The sequence below is a fragment of the Pieris napi genome, chromosome 2 (assembly GCF_905475465.1).
Source record: "Pieris napi chromosome 2, ilPieNapi1.2, whole genome shotgun sequence".
Taxonomy (NCBI): Eukaryota; Metazoa; Arthropoda; class Insecta; order Lepidoptera; family Pieridae; genus Pieris; species Pieris napi.
The window spans coordinates 13,026,205-13,043,727 of NC_062235.1; the positions used below are offsets into that span (position 1 = coordinate 13,026,205).

Sequence of the window (17,523 nt, forward strand, 5' to 3'; positions counted from 1 at the left end):
TTAATGAATTTTCGCTCTACGGCCACGGGGACGATATACTGTAGTCTGTACAGTTACAGTATAGACTGTATCCAATACGTAATCCCTTTAATAGGCTCACGCTGATAATTGATTTTGCAGTAAAAACATTTAAATTATATATTATATACAATATATTGGAAGTTTAATCAGTTACCTTGTCTTAGGTCATTTTATGTAAAGCGACATCTTTTGAGTGATATGAATCAATTTGTTCTATTTCTTAACAATAAAAGAAAATACAAATACATTTAGGCTTCTATGTGTATAATTTTCTTTTGAATAATTCGATGGAGAATTTAATTTATAAATTCAACTTTATAATATCCCACAACTCGCAAACTGTACAATCAAATGAACCTACCTAACCCGCCATTTGCTCATTGACATTGACGGGTCAATGACTTCAGGAAACGACATTTAATTATGATGTTGCTATAAAATTAGCTTGTTTCTTTTAGCGGAAAATCTAACCAAAAAGGTTAAAACTAAAAAGTGTTTGTTTTAATGATAATATAAAAAAGTCTAACATTGACTTGAATGATGAACTTCTTTATACTTCACGACTAAGCAACTATCTGAAATGAAGTAAATAGGATTGGCATTCGTGACTTGGATGAAAATGGGAAGCAAGTACTGGCAACACAAACAGCTGTGACATTTCTTTGTTTTCATTACTATTTGCATTTTGTAGGCATTCTTGTTTCTGTTGGGCATTGGAGTTAGTTGTTTGCTTCTTGTGCTTTATATTATATTTCATTGTTAAAGTGGAAGTGAATGCAACAATGTCGACGTGTGATAGTCAGAGGGCCGAGGCCTCGAGGGATAACGTTTCTCAAAATTCTGTAGATGAGGGTTTACCGCGAGAGCTTAGCCAACTTAGCCTTTTGAGTGGCTCCAGTCCAGATGAATTTCACTGCAACAAAGGGCATTCCGAAGCAACATTAAAGAACATTTTTGGATATTACCAATCACAGAAACTCTGCGATGTAGTCCTTATTGCGGGTACTTGCAGGTAAATATTCGTATCCATTTACAGAACACTCTTTTGTTCAACCAAACAAAGAAGAGATGTATGCATATTAAAAAAATAACTTTTTGTATTTAATGCTTAATTTGTTATAACTTAGTGGCTTAGTTATGACAAATTTATTGCAGTAATTTATATTAAAATTTTTGCACTTTTATTGAAATATCAAATAATATTGTATTAATAATTTAATGAATTACTTTTACAAAATTAAAGAAATTAATGTATATATTTTTCTGCTAAAAATATAGTTATATGAAATGAGTATTGTATTATTTGCAGAATTCCTGTCCATAAGTTGGTGTTAGTATCCTGTAGTGAATATTTTGCTGCAATGTTCATGGGTTCACTACAAGAATCAAAATCATCAGAAATAACATTAGAGAGAGTAGACCCTCAGGCTTTAAAAACCTTAGTGAATTACTGTTATACAGGTATCATAGGTAAGTTTAAATTCAACTCAATTAATCAATGCTTGTTGAGTTTAGTCTAAACCAATGATTGAAAAAGTTTATATAAACACCCCTTTTTTTCAGAATTAAGCGAAGATACTGTAGAAGTCATATTATCAACAGCCACACTTTTACAATTGAACGTAGCAGCAAAAGCTTGTTGTGATTTCTTAGAGAAACAACTTGACCCATGTAATAGTTTAGGTATTGCATTATTTGCGGAGCAACAGTCGTGTCTTAGTTTACACAAAAGTGCTATGGAGTATACATATCAACATTTTATGCAGGTAAATGACAATACTTTTTAAAAGTTTATTCAAAAGGATAAGTAAGTTCCATATGTAAAAGGTATTTGATTTTGACATACTGGAGTATACATTAAACCTCAATTCTGAATCTTAACCACAGTGTCATGTAATATATTTTTATAAATATATACACATGATATAGAACATGTTGTTGGCTTTCTAGTTTCTAAATACTTTCTATTTACTTTTCATTGTCCCTACGGTATTATAATGTATTTAGAATTTCTATTGTGATAGGCTTAACTGCTTAATGAATCGGCAAACAAATTAGTTTTTCCTAGACAACTAGATTGCTTAATTATTTTCCTGAAAGTTTTTTCTCCCAAAGAGAAGCTTTGTTTAGTATGTGTGACAAACAAAGCTATAGTAAAACAGTCTTATGTTATTACTATTTATATAAAACTTCTACAATTGCTATTTAAAAATGTTGTATTATATGGAATAATAAATTGCAGTTCTCCATTTATAGGCATTTTTAAATATTTACGAGGCTATTCATAGTGTTGCAATTTATACATTTATATAATGATTCAACTTCCTGCAGTGCAGCCAAGTATAAACTGATGGAAATTTCCTAAACATACTGTTGTTCATATTTTTATTGAGTTCTTTGTGATATTTAAATATAATTATATTATAGTATTTAGAAACTATAGTTCCCAAAAAAAATAAGCAAGAAAATGCCTTAACAATCTTATAAAATAAAAATAAAATATGTTTATTATGGAACATAAGATACATGTATCACTTATTCCACGTCATTAAATTTGAATTTGTAGGCATCCCTACTCATCGGCAAAGAAGACAGAGGGTGTAGGCCGAGATAAAAAGCCGGCGTAAAAAACTTTAACTATTATCAATAATTTAACCATACATATACAATATTTTTAAAGAATTGATGCAATGCTAACAAATTTTTCGATCTGTATGAAATAATACAAGTATTTTAAATATATTTTATCTACTCATATGAACAGATAAACATAGTATTTATACAGTAATAACATTCTTGCAGGTTGTAAAAAATGATGAGTTCCTACGTCTAAGTGAAGAGCAGCTGTCAAGTTTATTGAATTCAGATGATCTCAACGTAGTAACCGAAGAGAATGTCTTTGAGAGCTTGATGTTGTGGGTACAACATGACGTCGCAGATAGACAGAAGTATCTCCCCAATTTACTCAAATTTGTGAAACTGCCACTATTATCATCAGAGGTATATTATTCTTTCTTTATCACGTAATAATTATATATTTTAACAACATTAATAGCAAAGGTAATAAAAAAATTTACCGAAATTTACATACTAACTAATAACATAATTTAAAAAAAAAATGAAAAATTCTACCTAAAAAACTTTGGTGATATAAAGAAATATTTTTATCTTTTCCAGTATTTGATAGACAAAGTAGAGTTTTCTTGTGGTAATGTGGCGGGATGTCAGCCATTGATAATGGAGGCTGTCAAATGGCACTTGTTGCCTGAGAGGAGATCTCTGCTCTTCTCTCACAGGACTCGGCCACGAACTTCTACTATTGGAAGGTTATTAGCTATTGGTGGAATGGATGGTTACAAGGTAATGGTTTTTCATTATTTGTTGTTAATATAAGTGTCCAATTTAATGATAATCACGTAACAGCAATCTAATTTGTAAAAAAATAAAAGCCATGAAAAAATATCATAAAATAATACGGGCCAAATTTTTGGCCTTCGCTGGTTAAAGTCGAGGAACCTTTAGGGAGACCTATAGGGGGAAACGCACTCCATACACCATAGACAATATAATACAGTTTTTAATTTTCGAATTGTATATTCCAAGGGTGCAAGTAACATGGAGATGTATGACCCGCGCACAAACACATGGAGTCCCTATATGCGAATGGGCGCGAGACGGCTTCAGTTCGGTGTTGCCGTGCTTCAGAATAAATTGGTTGTGGTTGGCGGACGGGATGGACTTAAAACGCTCAACACGGTGAGTAATCGTTTAAATTGGTCAATTGTATTGTTGTATGAATAAATCATATTGGCAAGTATATATTAGTTAGTTTGACTAATAGTGTTTCTAATATTATTTATGGTGATTGTCTCATAAACAAAAAGCTATTTATTTATTATTTGGCTTTCGTTATTTATTTGCTAATTGTATATTTGAAAAAAATAAGTAATTTTCATGTTTTTTTTCCTATTTCATGGTAGGTTACCGAATTTTGTGTTTAAGTATATATTTGCACTTTCTCGGTAATTTTTGCCCTCTTGTGTTTCGTACTTTTTTCTTCAAAGCTTGTATTTATTCATTTTTAAAAATCTATAGAGACTTTTCTGTGCAATAAAGAAAACTCTTATGACATTGAAAATCTTTGCATTAACAACCTTTCCCTGAATCTTATTAAATGTAAAACCAGGTGGAATGCTTCGACCTGACTTCTTTGAGTTGGAGTACTCTAGCTCCCATGAACACGCACAGACATGGGTTAGGCGTGACCGTATTAGGTGAAGGGCCAAATTCGCCCATTTACGCTGTGGGAGGACACGACGGCTGGATTTACCTCAATTCTGTTGAGAGGTCAGTAAATTTATTTCCAACTTGTTAAGTTTTAGTTAATCTTATAATTCTGGACATTTCCTTATGTTTGCATTTTTTATATACAAAACTATGTTCGGATTAATACCTGCAGTTGATATTCATCATCGGACCTCGAGGCAGAATACGAAATTCTACCCGTATCACCTCGAAGTCTTTTCAGTCACTTTCTTAAGGGAGTTTTGGCCGCGCAACACCGCTATGTGGAACCACCTGCCCACTGAAGTATTTTCGAACCAATTTGACTTAAGGCCCTTCAAGAAAAGAGCGTACCAATCCAATTCTCAAAAGGCCGGCAACTCGCGATGACACGAAAGTTATTTGATAGTTAGCTATAACTTGTAAGTCTCAAAGACGTCGAAAAAACCAAAACTGTTTTTATAATAATTTTAATAATAATTACATAAGTTGATTAAATATTACGATAAATTAGAACCAATAAAGTTTTAAATTTTTGTTTCACTAGTACTCTCCATAGACAATATATTTTTCTAACTTGCATAGTGTATGAAAATAAATTTACAAAGGGAAAGAAAAACATCATTAAAACTAAACAAACATATCATTTAACTAAGTAATACTTTACTCGGCTATGTTATGTGATGTTGTGAAAGTGAGGATGTGTATGTGGTGTGTGTGTGATGCAGGTGATTTAGCGCTATGGATATTCTTCTTAAGCATATTTTGCCATAGCGTAAACCTTTTTGTCTCAATCCCGAATATAAAAAATCGTGATATTTTAACAAAAAATATTCAATATTTAAGATGGGACGCGTGCTCTCGCTCATGGACGATAGTAGCGAACATGTCCGGCGCTCGCAGTACGTGCGGTGTTGCCGCTTTACGCGGACGTCTCTACGCGGTTGGTGGACGCGATAGCGGGGCTTGTCTCCGCTCAGTCGAGTGTTACCATCCCGCTACTAATCATTGGACGGCCTGCGCTCCCATGAATCGACGCAGGGGAGGTGTCAGTGTGAGTATTATCATTAACCAAGTAATTAGACTAGAAAAAACTAAAGGAAATTGCATAAACATGCTTGCGGTAAACACGAATGAGATTTTTGAGTTAGTCTTATAAATTAAAAAAAAATACTGAAAACACATGTGTGTTTTGTTCTTTCTGTTATATTCTGTTTAAAGAAAACACTTGGATTGAAGCTATGTATTATTATAAACTTGAAATAATAATATTTTACATGATATTAAATTTTTCCTGACGTTTCGCGTGCTTTACGGCGTGCGTGTCAGGGTCACGGTGTCTGAAGACAAAAGGTGTTTAATGTCAAATAGTATCACAGCTGTAGAAAAAGTTATATTATCTGTATTTATTTCTCCGGAGTTGATATCGACTAAAAGATGAAGGGTTTTTGCAGAAATTACTCACGGTGTCCTCTATTTTCGCGGATTGTTTGTCTAGAGATTTTAATTTGGATATTATTGGATCCCAGGTGTTTGATAATTTCTGCCCACGTCTGTCTCATGTTCCATTGGGTAATTACTGGACTACATTCATACTGTGTTTATTGTATGTATGCTTCTCTAAATAAAATAAATATTCAGGTATGTGCCGCCGATGGCTACCTGTACGCTTTAGGGGGCCACGAAGCCCCCGCAAACGCCACTGGGGGCCGCCTCGCGTGTGTCGAGAGGTACGACCCCATCGCCGACAATTGGGTGCTACTCGCAAGGTTGTCGTACGGTCGGGACGCGATCGGGTCGTGTCTTTTGGGCGATCGAATCATAGCTGTCGGTGAGTATTTGAACGTTTGAATTTCGAATTTAGTGTTGTCAAATTACTTATAATTGTCATTTTTGACACATATTTGACAACTGACTTGGTGTTGAATTAAATCTTGTAATACTGTAAAGCGTTCTAAAAGCAGATGAAATCAACTGCTTGAAACTTGTATTGTTCTATAAAATATGTGTTTGAGATATATTTTACTTGACAATCAATCAAATACAAACTAAATGAATGTTAAAGTTTTTGTTTAAAGCCAGGTTTTTGTAACCACAGACAACAAAGATGACTTATAGAAATTGTATTTTTTTTAAAATAAAATGTCTCTGCACAATGACACAATTTAACATAACGCCTAACTTAAGACTAATAAGTAATATAAGTCTAACCTCAATTACTAAGAAGGATATTTAACATAAGAAAGTGTCCAATAACACTTCTTACAGTCTCTATTAAGGGGAAGACACTCGGTTCTTATACTATTCATAGAATATATTTTTATTGACATATAAATTCTAATATATTTCTACTAAATCATTTCCAGGTGGGTACGACGGCGTAAAATACCTATGTGTAGTGGAAGTGTATGACTCTGAGTCCAACTGTTGGCGCAAGTTAGCCCCGCTAACGACAGGCCGCGCAGGCGCAGCTGTCGTCGCGATACCTCCGCCGAGGTTGTGCTGATATTCGTTTGTGTTTCGAATAACTTTTCGTAAAACAACTTTTATCAATTCACTCTAAGTCTTATACTTATAATTGTAATAGACCTCTGCACTTATTACCATATTAAGGTTGTTTAGTACTTATTACTCTTATGGTAATGGTTAGTGGACGCAGTTACGCACTTAACTCTCATTAGGTCCGTTGTGCGTAAAGTCCTGGCTAACTAAGCCAGCCCCTTCCAGAAGCACAGAAGTCTCCTGGGAACTTCGCAGGCGTCACGGAGCGACCTCACCGCTCTGATGATTTCTGTACGTTGGTTAGCCACAGGCACGCATTCTAGGACTACGTGGGTGACTGATTCCTCTGCGCTGAAACGGCCTCTGCACATGGGGCTGTCTGTCGCGCCTAGGACAAAAAGTTTTTTATTAAGGAGAAGGTGGCCCTGACCTGCCTCATCAACATGATGTGGCCAAGGCTACTACTCTGTAGAAAACTATACTACTTGTGATAAAAATCTACGTATTTTTTTGTTTTATCTGACAGATACTTAACGACCCAAGTGGAGAACACAGAACAAGAAAGTCTCAAGTTTTTTGTCTTAAAGACAATTCAGTATTAAATTAACTTGCCATTATAAGAGGCTTTTTGGATTCCTATTCAAAATAACGGAAACGATACAATTCGGAGACGTTAACTGTGATAAAAATCAACTATTAATGAAAATGCATTGCAACATTCCGGTACAGAAATACTTTTTTGCCATGGTAACACTAAACCATCGGATTTTTTTTTAGATTTAACTGTAACGTGTCACGTGACATGACTATATATAATACTCACTATTTTTAATCAGTTTAAAGACTTTTTTTGAAATCGTTATTAAATGTATGTATTACGACATATACGTAAGACTCCACGGACATCTAATCTGGCAACCCTGTCGTCAAAGTTAGTTTTAAATGTCTATGGCTTCAGATGTGTTTGTGGTGTTATGTTAACAATTTTGGTGCATTTATTTTGACGTGTAAAGAAAAGTAGGATGGCGCTTTTGCTCAAAATACTATATTTCGTAAATAATAGAGAAAATAAATAATAAGCTAGTTATTTTCTATTTGTGATCTCAGTTAAATTTATACATTTTTTTACTGTTTTTCTTTCAAACTTGTATACTCGGCTTATAAGTTTTAAAGAAAAATAACGTATTGTAACGCCATCTGTGGGTAGAAGTAAAAATTTCCTAATAATTGGTTTTATTCCTCAAAGCACGTCAGTATTACGATTATGACTTACAATGTTTTTTCTGTGATTTTAAGACTAAAGTATACATTTATTTTATATCCTTTTTTGGCTTTAAGTATATTATTTTCAAATATCGAATGTCTATTTTAAGTTTTGTAGCTCTTTATTTATAAGTTACCCTCGCTAATTATTCGAATAGAGGTGTGAATTTTCGGAGTAGAAAATAAATCTTATTAATAGTTTTAGATTTAGATAATACATAGTAACGGTTGTTGGGTACATAGCTAATAGTAATTCTTATAACCGAATAAAACATAGACGCTTCCTAATATTAATTTCGAACGCGTTCTTTGTTTCATTAAAACGTTGTCACCATAGACAAGAGTCGAAACCGTGCGTTTTATTGACATTGGCCTATCAGTGATCACGTCATATCATATCACGTAACAACGTGTGTTAGTAGACTAGAGATGCTGTTGACCAATCACAATCAAACGAAACACGCCGTTCCGTCTTACGTTTTACATTCTCACTCCCCTTTCAATGGTTTTAATGTTGATTTAAAACTTTTCCACTTCAATATAAAGTCGTAAAGCCACATTTAATTACTCTCTATATTTTTTTTTAAAATAAAGTGATTTTTTGTGCATTTTCTCAAAACTAGGAAACATAAAATATAAGTTATTAGCTATTGACATCTTAGCATCATATGGAAATGAGCTCTTGATTTTTTATTAAAAATGTTGAGACTGCAATAAAACTGTGAACGTAACTAAATATCATTTCTATTTTCGTGTAATAAAATATTCTTGAATAAATAATTGTTGTATTTACTGATGTATATATATATAAGACGACATAATTGTCGTTGGCAATATAAAAGAGAGACTTCGAAGAATTCAATAATACTCTGTCTTTAGTCAAATCATATTATGCAGTCGCCACGGATTCCAGGGAGAAGTAACTGCCATCGGACTTTATAATTCATATTTTTTTCTCATAATTTTATTGTGTTGTGAAGAACTCTTGAACCAAACTATAAACTTTATACTCAATACAAGTTCAGTCAAGTACGAACGAGACTGTTCGCTGTTAGTAATTTACTTCTGTATGAATTCTCGATAGATTGAAGAAGGGCAGTTCGATGTAGAATAATGAAAATTTCGCGTGTGTAGAAATTTAATCAGTATAATGATTAGTTTTGCAACCAAACAGAATTACATATGGGCGATATGTAATTCGTTTTGTGTATTATGTTTTCACAATTTATTAAATACACAATCACTATTTATATCAAACTAGCTGACCCGGCTAACTTCGTTCCGCCTTAATAATAATATCGTTGTTACTTTAGTTAAACTTATTTTAGGATTTCATTAAGGTGATAACTTTTTTTGCAAATAGAGAAATGTTTTATTGCTTGCCATTGCAAAAGAAGAATGGCAGTTTTACACATTAGGCCTCTTCTCTCTATCGCCAATATTGCGATACTGCATGTTAAAGCACTTTCTGCTTTACAACATTTTTTGATGAGGTAACACATGTTTTCGATCAAGATCAAAGCCTGGGTATGCATCTCCTCAGTTACCTCAAGTTCGGAATTTCTTGAAGTGACACGAATTCGACGTAAAATGATGCGTAGTTTTGTCAACAAATGTCACCACATGCCGTGTGCATTCGTAAAATTAATTAATTAATTTATTGTTATTTGGTAACTTATCTGATATTTTATTACTTATTCTGCTATTCGGAGTGGGGAAAAATCCATCAAAAAAGACATAACTAACATCGGTCCAGCCGATCTCGAGTTATAAGTGTTGTAACAAACACGACTTTCTTTTATATAAGATAAGAATGCTTGGAAACATGCTGGTCCTGCTCCATAGGACAATCCTATGATTGGCTCTATAGCCTGGACAAAATCAAATTGGTTGCTGATTTTTTGCTTTAGCAATTAGCATATTTTTGTTATTTTTTTTTTTTTTTTTTTTATTTTATATAATGCTACAAATGTAATTATTTTTTTTTGTATCTCACACACTGTTTTGTTGTGTTTTTTTAATATTTTTTATTACTCTTTAATGTTAATATTCTAAGGTTTCGATATTTGTAAATATGTGAGGAACATGTATACTAACTTTTTTAGTATAGTAGTTTATTCTAAGAGTACATTGTCTTCACATATAATTATTTAACAAATGTAACAAAATATTGTAAACCTATTTTAAAAGAGTAAGTGTGGAGTTTCTTGCCCATTCTTCTCCACACGAAACTACCTTTTGGAAGGGGCAACTAGAATCATCTTTATATATATTTTTTTTGACGTTCAAAAGTGCCATTTTAGATGGTCTAATTGAAATAAACGATTTGACTTTGACTTATATATAGATTAATAGTCACGCGACACTCGACACTACCCGTCATTTTCATACAGCTTGACACTTTCCCGCCAAAAGTTTAAAATCGAATGAGAGATTGTCACATCCTTGATTTGACAATTAACACAATAAGAACTGTCAAGACTCTAGAAGCGACAGTCACTTGAATTCTAAAGTGTGCGTCTGTTCTATGAAAAAATATTTGAAAATCTGAAATTACATTTCTATTTGCTTTTGTAAAACACAATAAAACATCGGAAAATGGCTTTACATATTCCAAAAGCACCAGGTGTACCGCAGATGTTAAAAGATGGAGCACGGGTAAGTTTATAAATTATAACCAAAAACTGAGGCTTTGTCATGTGCCGCTGACCATATGACCACAATTTCTTTAATATTTCTACTTGGACCATATAGAATGAGATTAAAATGATACATTTCAAACATAAAAATCGAAAACCTTTCAGTCTGTTGCTTTTCTGTGTAAAAAAGTGTTTCTTTAATTCTTAGTGTAAATACTATGTGCACAGCGTTTCGAAAAATCAAACAAAATCTAGGAATTAAATGGCACCTGGGTGTAAAGTGTACACATGTATCTTATTTTATAAACTACAAAAGTTCTCCCACAAGTTATAGTTTTAATACTTTATTCGTTGATTTCTTTCAGATGTTCTCAGGATTAGAGGAAGCTGTCTACAGGAATATTAATGCTTGCAAAGAGTTTGCTCGAAGTGTAAGATCTGCTTATGGACCAAATGGGATGAACAAAATGATAATAAACCATATTGAAAAGCAATTTGTTACTAGTGATGCAGGTACAATTATACGCGAGTTGGATGTAGAACATCCAGCTGCTAAACTCATGGTACTGGCAAGTCAAATGCAGGACTCAGAGGTCGGTGATGGCACAAACTTTGTAATTGTGATTTCTGGAGCCCTCTTGGAAGCAGCTGAAGAGCTTCTACGTTTAGGTGTTACAACTAGCGAAATTGCTGATGGATATGAAAGGGCTCTCGACAAATGCTTGGAAATTCTTCCAGAACTGGTTTGCTTTGAAATAAAAGATTGTAAAAACTTTGATGATGTTGTTAAAGGTATTAAACCTTCAATTATGTCTAAGCAATATGGAAATGAAGATTTTATTGGTAACCTAGTTGCCAAAGCCTGCATTGGTATTCTGCCAGAGAAGACCACATTCAATGTGGACAATATCAGGATTTGTAAGGTAATATTGCTTATATTGTTAGATTAGAATGAGATCCAGCTGTCATGTTTGACCACTAATGTATTTTTGTAACTTTCTCATTTCAACTACCCTGGCCTGCTTGTCACCAATGACGGGCAAAGTTATGTATTTTGAATATTGAATTCAAAAATAGATATGATATATCTTTAGAACATTGATTTTTTATTCTTAGACTCTAATGTCATTTAACTGGTATAATCATTAAGTAAGGACTCTATTATGTTATTAATAAATAAGTCCCTTTTACCATCCAAAACTATGGACAGAAACACAACAATTTTTTAACAAATATTGAAGAAATTAAACATCCTTTACAGAACTTTTTTATGATAAATTGACCATACATTTTATATTTTATTCAGATTCTTGGAGCTGGTCTCCTGCAGTCTGATGTCCTCTCGGGCATGGTGTTCAAACGTGAAGTAGAGGGTGACATCAGTAACATTACCAAGGCTAAAGTGGCCGTCTACTCCTGTCCCGTGGACATCACACAGACTGAAACTAAAGGCACTGTCCTTATTAAGAGTGCAGATGAACTTTTGAACTTCAGTAAGGGAGAAGAATCTCTTCTTGAAAAACAGATTAAGGATATAGCTGATGCTGGCGTAAAGGTCGTAGTGGCTGGTGCTAAATTTGGAGATATGGCCCTGCACTTCTTGAACAAGTTTGGTGTTATGGCAGTACGTCTAAATTCCAAGTTTGATTTGAGACGTCTCGCTAGAACTGTTAATGCCACTGTAAGTACAAATATTGAATTCAGTGTTATATAAATACTAATAGACAGGTTTATGAATTAAGCAAGCAACTTGAATGCATTAAATAATTATTCAAAGCACTATCTTCCTTGGACATTCATAAGTCGAGCGGGCCGGATGGTATCCCCCCAATTGTGCTGCGTACTTGTGCTCCTGAGTTGGCTCCGGTCTTAACGCGCCTTTTCCGGTACCTGTACTTGCTCGGCACCGTCCCGAAGTGCTGGAAGACCGCTTCGATACATCCGATCCCAAAAAAAGGCGATCGCTCTGATACGTCCAACTATCGCCCAATAGCTATAACCTCCTTGTTCTCCAAAATAATGGAAACCATTATTAATAGCCAGCTCTTAAGGTATCTAGAGGGCCACCAGTTGATTAGCGATTCTCAGTACGGCTTTCGTCGTGGTCGCTCAGCTGGTGACCTCCTTGTATACCTTACCCATAGGTGGGCAGAGACAATTGAGTCTAAGGGGGAGGCGCTGGCGGTAAGTTTGGACATAGCGAAAGCCTTCGATCGGGTGTGGCACAGAGCACTGCTCTCGAAGCTTCCAGCCTATGGGCTACCCGAGAAATTATGCGATTGGATCTCCAGCTTTCTGGCCGATCGGAGCATCAAGGTCGTCATCGACGGAGCATGTTCCGACCTTAAACCCGTGAACGCTGGGGTCCCACAAGGCTGTGTTCTATCCCCGACCCTGTTTCTTCTGCATATTAATGATATGTTGCAACTTAGCAACATTCATTGCTATGCGGATGACAGCACTAGGGATATTCTTTACACTGGCCGGGCAGGTATTTCTCGGGCAGTTGTCGATGAGTACCGGAACAAACTTGTGTCTGAAGTCGAAACTCTACTACGTGGAGTCTCAGACTGGGGCAAACTAAACCTAGTCCAATTTAACCCCAAGAAGACACAAGTTTGCGCGTTTTCCGCTAAAAAAACACCCTTTGTCGCTACTGCTCTTTACGAAAACACTCTTCTTAAAGCCACAGCCAGCATTGGAATACTTGGCGTTGACATATCGAACGACGTTCAGTTTCGCGGTCACTTGGAGGGAAAGGATAAATTAGCCTCCAAAAAGCTTGGTGTGCTCAGCAAGGCGAGGCGGTCCTTTACTCCGGGCCACCGCATGCAACTATATAAAGCGCAAATTCGGCCCCACATGGAGTACTGCTCTCACCTCTGGGCGGGGGCTCCCCAGTACCAGCTGCTTCCACTTGACCGTATACAACGCAGAGCGGTTCGAATCGTCGACGACCAATCCCTCTCCGAGCGGCTTGATCCTTTGGCGTTGCGTAGAGATGTGGGGTCACTCTCTCTCATCTTCTACCGCATTTACCATGGAGAGTGTTCAGAGGAGTTGTTCGGATTAATACCTGCAGCTGAGTTTCATCATCGGACGTCGAGGCAGAATACGAAATTCCACCCGTATCACCTCGACGTCCGCCGTTCCACAACTGAGCGTTTTTCAAGGCAGTTTTTGCCGCGCACCACCACTATGTGGAACCAGCTGCCCACTGAAGTATTTCCGAACCAATTCGACTTAGGGTCCTTCAAGAAAAGAGCGTACCAATTCTTAAAAGGCCGGCAACGCACTCGCGAGCCCTCTGGCATTGAGAGTGTCCATGGGCGGCGGTATCACTTAACATCAGGTGAGCCTCCTGCCCGTTTGCCCCCCGTTCTATAAAAAAAAAAAAAATACATTATTATATGTACAATGTAATGTAAGCTGTTTAAACATTTAAAACCAGTGTTTCGCAACGTTGGGCCCACAGTGGGCCAATTTGATAGTTAAGGGGGGTTATTTGAAAATTTATTATTTTTCATTATATGTTTTAAAATCTACTGAGTTTCGTTAACAATTTCCAAGTAATTTCTTCCTATATTAGAAATGTTATATTAGATATTAAAAATTATGTATAATACATAGAAATGAAGAATTTTGGAATGATTAAGGCGTGGCACAAAAAAGATTGGGAAACACTGCTCTAAATTGAACCACAGAGAGACTGTCACGTAACCTCTCAATTATACTTAAAATAAATATTTGCATTGTAAGTGTGAAAAATAAAGCAAAACTTAAAAAGGTCCCATATTTGTTCCTTTAATTTCTTAATCGTGTAATGTACGCTTTTCAGTAGATTTATTGTAGTCGAGGGCGTAAAAGATAATTTAATAAATCATTCCAGGTCCTACCCCGTCTCACAACCCCAACGGCAGAGGAACTCGGCTACTGTGACAAGGTCCATGTAGACGAACTGGGAGACACACGAGTTGTGGTTTTCAGTATGGATAGTTCTGAATCCCGGATGTCCACAGTTGTCATCCGAGGCTCTACTGACAATTACATGGATGACATTGAACGGGCAATTGATGATGGTGTCAACACATTCAAGGGAATCGCCAGAGATGGACGGTGAGTGTTTTATTTATTATAAAAAAAAATCAGTGGCGCTACAACCTCTTTAGGTCTTGCACTCAGATTTCTGAACCTGTTTCATGATAATTTTTAAATATAATAGGCAACTAGGTGATCAGCCTTCAGTGCCTGACACATGCCGTCGACTTTTTGGGTCTAAAACATGTCGGTTTACTCACGATGTTTTCCTTCACCGTTTGAGCGAATGTTAAATGCGCACATAAAAAAAGAAACCATTGGTGCACAATGTCCGGGGATCGAACCTACAACCTCAGGTATGAGAGTCGCACGCTGAAACTGCTCATTATTATGGTAATATTTAAATTCAGCATTAAAAACTTACCAATCATCATATACCTTAAAGTATAAATAATAATTAAAAAATAATTACAGCAGCGTCACACCGATAAAGGCTGATATTATGATAAGTTGCATATCTTTTTCATTATCTAAAGATTTTTAGTGAGTCACTTTATGAAAATAACTTGACTATTTTGACCCCAATGTATAAACCCCGACTGTTCCACTGGATATTTCTATTATCGCCGTTATATTTGATTATACGTTAGAGTAAGTGATAAACTTCGTGAATGTAACCAGCACGAGTCAAAATCGTGAAATAGTTCACGTTTTATGCAATTGTAATTGTTCAGAAGCGATACTTACCGCAAACTGTCTCCTGTATGCCAAAATGCAAGCCAAAAATGATAGCAGGAAAGGGATCTCTTGGTCTCCTCGAACGATTTTTATACAAAGTTATTTGTATGGCAAAAACAATCAAATCTTTCTCTAGAATTCATTCTCTTAAACAGTACATGAAAATGTCATAATTTTAGAAGAAGTTTCATTGTGTGATCTTGATAGAGTTTATTTAAATGCTGAGTATTTTCACAATTTCTGATCATTGCAATTGTTATAAATTATCTTTACATCAAGTTTTAAGAATTCTAATTAACTGTGTAATCTTTGGGTTTTTACACTTACCTATTCTGATATGATATCATAAGCTTAGTGATACAATCATTAATAATATTAAATTGTGATTGCATTTTTAGTTACCAATAAAAATATTGACATTGTATTAATAATATAATCACTTAATTACCTTATTAAATTAAAAGAACAAAACAAACATTTATTTATTTAACTGCATTTTGAAGAGATATCTAAAAAATTAACGGTTGTTTTGACCATTGTGCTAGAATTTTGTCTAATTAGTTTTTCCTTCGAAATTGTGGATTTGGTTGATAAATGAGTAAAATGAGAAAGTACTATTAAACTACTCATATAAATAAAATCGTTTTAAATATAAAAATTAATATTTATTTTCGTTGATTTCTGCCGATATCGCCACTAATTTTAGAGACCTGTGTAGACGCTTTTTATCAATCTGAAATTTCTTTATTATTAATGTTTGTAAAAAAAAATGTTTTTTTTTAAATATTAAAAAATATAATTTAAAGATTCGTGTTGTGCGAAAGTTCCCCATTTACACCTTGCTTGCTTGCATTTTTGTATATAAATTTTATATATTAAAAATAAGTTATATTTTAATTTTTATTCGAAGCTTCGTGGCCGGTGCGGGGGCAACTGAAATCGAGCTTGCCCAGAAATTGTTACAATACGCAGACACATTGCCAGGCTTAGAGCAATATGCGGTACGGAAATTCGCCGTTGCTTTGGAAGCAGTACCCAGGGCGTTGGCTGACAATTCAGGCGCAAACGCAACGGACGTTGTCAATAATATCTATAAGGCTCATCGGGTAAGAGTTCTTGTCTTTTGATTATTATAGACTTAATTTACGTGAAATAAAGCCTATTTATATATGTCTAGGTTTTGGGAGCTGAATGGTCTCGTAACATATCTTTTATAAGTTGGTGTAGCTCGTTTTTTTATTATCAATCTGACAATTTAATTTTTTAATGGGTTTTTGTGGTGTGGAAACACCATTATTTTAAATGTCACTGTTTTTGTCTCGTAAATAAATAATACATATTTCTATACTATGCAATGGTAACATGAATCACCTTTCAGGAAAACCAAAAAACTGTTGGATTCGACATTGACTCTGAAAGTAGTGGGGTGTGTGACGTTAATGAGAAGGGGGTTTTGGACTTGTACCTTCTAAAATACTGGGGTCTCAAATACGCGGTCGGAGCGGCAACTACAATACTCAAAGTCGACCAGATCATCATGGCCAAGAGAGCTGGTGGTCCCAAACCCAAAGCCCCAGCTGGAAGTGATGACGAATCCTAATAAAATATAAGACACTGCAGATAACTTCGAATACAAATAATTTTTTACATACAAGTTTTAGGCATTCGACTCGCGAGTTTTAACAAAATTGTCTATATTATGTTCGCAAAACTATAAACAATCTAGTATTAGATTTGTGTTTTCGTATTATCGCTGAATAAGTCATTGACTTGAAATGGCGGCAAACAAACTATACCATAAACACACGTTTGATTTTTATGAATAAAGGGGTTATGTGAAAGTAATCTGTTCACAGCCTATTAAACTGTATTTCCAGGCACTTTACTAACGTAATTTACATAGATATAACGGCTTGGAATGGTTGTATGCTACAACTGTGATGAAACAATTGTACTTTTATTTTGCAAATGTGTCAAAGCGGCCATTTTGCACTACAGACTTGACACGATCAATTCTGTGGTCTTTCGCGGTATTCAG

General features: G+C 35.0%; 2 protein-coding genes across 2 annotated transcripts; both read left to right on the forward strand.

Moving 5' to 3' along the window:
• Positions 1-681: 681 nt before the first annotated feature.
• Positions 682-8,850, forward strand: LOC125060076 (kelch-like protein 5). Its single transcript, XM_047664813.1, has 10 exons — positions 682-1,033; positions 1,331-1,491; positions 1,585-1,787; positions 2,824-3,021; positions 3,199-3,381; positions 3,625-3,777; positions 4,208-4,368; positions 5,152-5,359; positions 5,947-6,136; positions 6,672-8,850. The coding sequence occupies exons 1-10, from the start codon at positions 804-806 to the stop codon at positions 6,809-6,811; spliced, it is 1,827 nt and encodes a 608-aa protein (XP_047520769.1). The 5' UTR covers positions 682-803; the 3' UTR covers positions 6,812-8,850.
• Positions 8,851-10,541: 1,691 nt separating this feature from the next.
• On the forward strand, positions 10,542-17,523 carry LOC125058260 (T-complex protein 1 subunit theta). Its single transcript, XM_047662303.1, has 6 exons — positions 10,542-10,728; positions 11,075-11,632; positions 12,016-12,390; positions 14,599-14,825; positions 16,396-16,591; positions 16,864-17,523. Exons 1-6 carry the CDS (start codon positions 10,669-10,671, stop codon positions 17,083-17,085), a joined length of 1,638 nt encoding a protein of 545 aa, XP_047518259.1. The 5' UTR covers positions 10,542-10,668; the 3' UTR covers positions 17,086-17,523.

Bases quoted from the DNA above. Each gene is read 5' to 3' on its own strand.
- LOC125060076 (XM_047664813.1), top strand. From the start codon at position 804: ATGTCGACGTGTGATAGTCAGAGGGCCGAGGCCTCGAGGGATAACGTT. The intron at 1,788-2,823 runs GTAAATGACAAT...ACATTCTTGCAG, and splicing joins CATATCAACATTTTATGCAG to GTTGTAAAAAATGATGAGTT. The intron at 4,369-5,151 runs GTCAGTAAATTT...TCAATATTTAAG, and splicing joins TACCTCAATTCTGTTGAGAG to ATGGGACGCGTGCTCTCGCT.
- LOC125058260 (XM_047662303.1), top strand. From the start codon at position 10,669: ATGGCTTTACATATTCCAAAAGCACCAGGTGTACCGCAGATGTTAAAA. The intron at 11,633-12,015 runs GTAATATTGCTT...TATTTTATTCAG, and splicing joins ACAATATCAGGATTTGTAAG to ATTCTTGGAGCTGGTCTCCT. The intron at 12,391-14,598 runs GTAAGTACAAAT...AAATCATTCCAG, and splicing joins CTAGAACTGTTAATGCCACT to GTCCTACCCCGTCTCACAAC.